General features: G+C 45.9%; 1 protein-coding gene across 1 annotated transcript in view; it reads left to right on the forward strand.

The window, feature by feature from the left end:
* The first annotated feature begins 879 nt into the window (after window positions 1-879).
* Window positions 880-4670, forward strand: part of ACER1 (alkaline ceramidase 1) — a 26407-nt gene continuing 22616 nt past the window's right edge. The window contains exons 1-2 of the mRNA XM_019513364.1: window positions 880-961; window positions 3195-3298. Coding sequence (XP_019368909.1) covers window positions 3206-3298 — 93 coding nt within the window. The 5' untranslated portion in view covers window positions 880-961; window positions 3195-3205. The remainder of the gene's footprint in view (window positions 962-3194; window positions 3299-4670) is intronic.

Below are 4670 nucleotides of genomic sequence, written 5' to 3' on the forward strand. Positions count from 1 at the left end.
AAGATTTTGAAATCTTATTTTCAAGCAGCTGGTTCTGACCATGGTTTAGAAAGAAAATGCTGGACTAGCAGGTATAATGCAGTCTGGCAATACCTGTGTTACTAAGGCAGGTAGGCATTGTACATGCAGCTGGACACAACTTTCCCAACATCCCTTTTTTGTTGTTCAAAACTCGTTTTTAATTTTTTAAGATTTTTTTTTTTTTTTTGCGTGTGAAAAACTGCCGACTTCAGGGAACATTTTTTTTTTTTTGCCACAAACAATATTTTAAACATTTGTAAAAGACAGCATTGATTTTAGCACAGATGGTTTCAAAGCCATTATCAGAAAGGCCCCGTGTTCCCAAATCCAGGTTTTTTTGGTAAACAGGAAAACAATGCAAATTGCTGAAAAAACCATGGGGGCAAGGCTGGATCATGAAAATACCCAAGGTAATGAATAAAAAAACCCCTCATAACATTTGAACTCTGCAGAATGAAGCAACTTGAACATTTTCAATCTTTTTGGTGAAAATTACTATCATTTGTCAACCAGCTGTACCAGGATGTGTGCACATTCTGGGGAAATGCATAATGCTAATGTTTGTGCTCGGACATGCTGAAGTAATTTCTAGTTGTATTTGCAGCTGCTTTTCCAGCTTCCAACTCCACGGCTCCTGCCCCTGTCTCGGCGAGGCTCAGTAATTCAAAGCCTCTCACTCGCCCAGTTCTATAGTACTTGGAAAGTCTCATGGGAGGTGCTGCTCGTGTCTCATCTGGAAAGTGTCTCATCTAGAGACAAAGCAAAAGTGATTTGGTGCTTCCTGCCAGTGGCTCCCTGTGACCTCACACTGTAGGCACTCCTTTAAAACTGGAGTGGCAGAGCAGGTTGGGAGTAACTCTGGCAATCAGAAATACCTGGGAGCTCTTGGCAGCTTGCTACTCTGTGCGAAAGCAGCCGTGGGTTGAGAGAGGGAGCACAGGTAAGCTAGACCTGTATGAGACACAAACGCCAGATTTGCTTAGAGTCTTTCCTCTTTTGTTTCTCTGACTTCTGTGATATTTTCACCTGGGCTTCCTCTGCATCTCTTATCCAATTCTTGATGGGGGCTATTTTCTGCAGGATATGAGATCTCCTTACTGAAGCCCTGCTTCTGTCTTGCCTCCCACCTTATGTCATCATTTCCAGCAGTGCAGAAGTGAGTGCAATGTAGATGCAAAATGCTAAGGGATCAGGATGATGCTGATATACATGCACTTTGCTGGGATACAAACGATCACATCGAAGTGCTGGGCCAGAAGGTATCAGGCCCCGTTGTTTTAATCTGTTTCTATTTTCTTTATTTTTCTATCATTATGTCCCCACTCGTGCTGAGGAACTGCACGAGTGTCTTAAATGTAGTCTGTTAACCTGGACTATGATGAGGGAAGGCTCAGTTTGCTTGTGCTTTGTGTACAATACATTTGCTTTAATGTGGCTTTCCCCATTTCTCTCCCTTTCACATTCCTTTGGAAAATGCAAAGCGAGGAAACTGGTCTCCTCGGTACCATTGTATATCTGGAATAAATCCATTATCTCAGATTGACACTGGTATAACTGGGAGTAAAATTTGACTTTCTGCACTCACTTTTGTAAAGGAGCACTTATAAAGTACAAGTTGTAAATGTGGAGCAATAAGCTTTTCTTAGATCAGCATTTTCACCCACTAGGCTGTTGCCTGTCGGTGTTTTAAAAATGTAAGACACAATGCGGTTAGTATTATCATTCTGTATTTTAGACTTCACAGATATGGAGAAGTGTAACTACAACACTTGTTATCTTTGTATTGTGTTGAAAGAATTCAGGTGCCCAAATCCTGTTGGTTTTTCTGTGGATATCAGGTACTTGAATCTAAGGTGGCATTTTCAGTAGTGTCTAAGTGACTTAGGAGCAACAGCCAAAATTGTAGAAAGTGATCAGTGATCTGGGGTATTGGGATTGAAATGCCTGATATTGGACAACCACCTCTCAGATTGCCCTCCCCTTAACTATCAATCCCTGTTGAAACTCTAAGTTTCATCAAAAGGCAATGGAAGTTGCATTCCTAAGACTTAGCTCTACTAAAAAGCCCACACTTTATCATAAAGGTGTTACAATTGCTAAACTACTGTGATGAAACACTCATTTCACAACTAAGTTTTTGAAGTGCCAGTTCACACAGAGGGCAGGAAGTTGAACTGGGGTTGAAAAATCTTTTTGGGGTGCCTGTCCAAAATACAGAATAATGGACCTGATTAAAAGAACACTGAAGATGAGGTCTGTTTTGGGACAGGGACAACCTTTGGCTTTCAAGAGAAAGCAGGAGAGGAGACAGCGTTCCACTTTCTACTGTCTGCCGTTTCAAAATGCAGTGTCTTCTGCTGTCGGTCATCAGCATGATGTTTTGGGATCTCCGAAGGCATGACAGATCAGCACACACTGAAGCTGCATGTCACTACTGTCTATGCAGCCGCATGTCCTGTGTTTCAACCCAGCCCCATTTCTGTTTCTTCTCCCTTCATTTCACTTCTGTATTTACCCAGAGGAGTTTCTTATCTGTTAGCAAGGTCATTTCCCTAAGCTATGCACTAAAGGTGGAGTTCACCTGGTGTAGAGGGGCAGCACAATCCCTTTGCTCCACTCGGACCAAGAGGTGAGTGCAGCCTAGAAGTTGTGCCAGTTTTCTGCCCAGGGATGAAATTCATCCCTGGAGAAATTGTGGGGGAACAGCTGATTTACAAGAATAAACCCAGGGAGCAGAGCTCAGCCATTCCTGGGAGGGACTTTACTCCCGTTTCCCAAATGAGAAGCTCTTCTGCATAACCATGAAAGTGAACTTAAGGGAGAAGAAATAGAAACAGAGCTGGGTTGAAACACAGGACCTCCGGCAGCAGAGGTGGCCGCTGGAGACAGACAACAGGGCTGAGAGGGGTCCTGGCAGCAGGTCCAGGGCTCACATTTGGGAAGCGTTTCTGGAGTGATGATGAGCATTCCTGGAGTCGTGGAGGGAGGCAAATGAACATGCTGCCTTTCCACATGCATCAGGAAGCCCAAGAGGCTGGGCTAGCAGGGAGGACATTGCAATTGTGCTTGAACAGATTGGTGGAACATGTGGAAATAGAGATGCAGGACAGGCAGAGCTGGTTAGTCCCCCTCCTCTGTGGCACAGACTCACCAGCTTCTCTCCCTATGCAAAGACAGCCCAAGAATGCCAAGCATATTTTCCTACCTCAGCGCAGAAGTGGACTGGTGCGAAGGCAACTTTGAGCACTCGCGGTCCATTGCAGAGTACTACAACACGGTGAGTGTGCAGCTGCTTCCTCGCAAATGTGGGGCGTGGGGCAAATGATGCTGAATGCATCTGTCGGGGGAACCAGCTCATGGAGCTGGGATAGACCAAACTCCTCTCAGAAGTGGGCTTGTGTTTTTGCCATCTCCAGGGACTCCTGAATTTTGTTGCCTGGCTGCGGGTCTCTTGCTGGGTGGGAGGTTCATTGCCTATAGAAGTAAATTGGTAATGGCCTTGGCTGCTGTCAGTAGGTGTGGGACAGGTTCCCTGTGAGCTCCCCTGTGAGCTCTGTTGATGCTCCTTTACCCAGAGTGTTAAAAATCCTGATATTCCAGTCCTGCAGCTTTCCTGCCATGCATGGTGTATCCACAGCAAGGCTTATACAGCAGGTGTATGCACAGGAAAGGCAAAGCTCAGAGCAGAAACTCCTCACTCTGTGCTTGCTCTATGCTAGGATTTGAACCCAGGACTAAGAAAGAGTGAGAAAGCAGTGATAGAGTAAAGTCTCTCTCAGAATGCTTCCTTGTCCCAATGGTTTGGAGCTGGATTAGACACAGTGAGCGCATCTACACATGCACCTTACTATGGAGCTAATTAGCTCTGCAGTAAAGCATCACTGTCTACACGTGCGCCCATACTAGGACACAGTAAATTAACTCTGCTGTAAAATAGTAGTCCTGGACAACAAATCCTACAGCGGAATAGTTACCTATACCAAAATGTATGTGAAGATGGTGACCAGAGCTGGCTGGGGCACAAGGGTGCTATGACTGCTGGCTAGCCCTGCACTGTATCACCCTCATGCTCCAGCCAGCCCCTCCGCAACATGTTGAGCCAGGGCAGAGCAGCCCCAGGCTGGCAGGCTGATGCCGTGGGCCTCCTGCCAGCCAAGGCCTCTCCATCCTGGCTCAATGTGCTGTGAGCCTGGGCACACAAGTAAATACTGCACCCAGATCAATAAACTGTTGTGTGAACTGCGCCAACGTTTATTGCTACATGCTAACTGCACGTGTCGAGGCACCTAACTCATATGGATTTATGTCCCTTCAACAGCTCTCACTCCTGAATTTCTCAACACCCATAAAAGTGCTTCCTTCATTTTTTATACTTGCTGGTTTTAAGAATTGCCTTCTAGTTCCCTCAGCACAGCACAGGGGAACCTGCAGGACCAAATGCCTATCAGCGTCTCTTCTGCTGCTAGGCCTATTCAGTTAGGGCACTAACTCAAAACATGCCAGCCTTGGTGCGGGGAAGATCCCACACTACAGCAAGCAGGCACAGGTGCTACTGACAGCAAAGGGCATTGTACCAAGGCTGAATTCAGTCCAGGCAGAACTCCAGATTTTGGTGCAAATTGCATCCCTTTTATACACCCCCCCCCCCC

This window comes from Gavialis gangeticus, unplaced genomic scaffold (genome assembly GCF_001723915.1).
Source record: "Gavialis gangeticus isolate Ggan-Ray unplaced genomic scaffold, GavGan_comp1, whole genome shotgun sequence".
NCBI lineage: Eukaryota > Metazoa > Chordata > Crocodylia > Gavialidae > Gavialis > Gavialis gangeticus.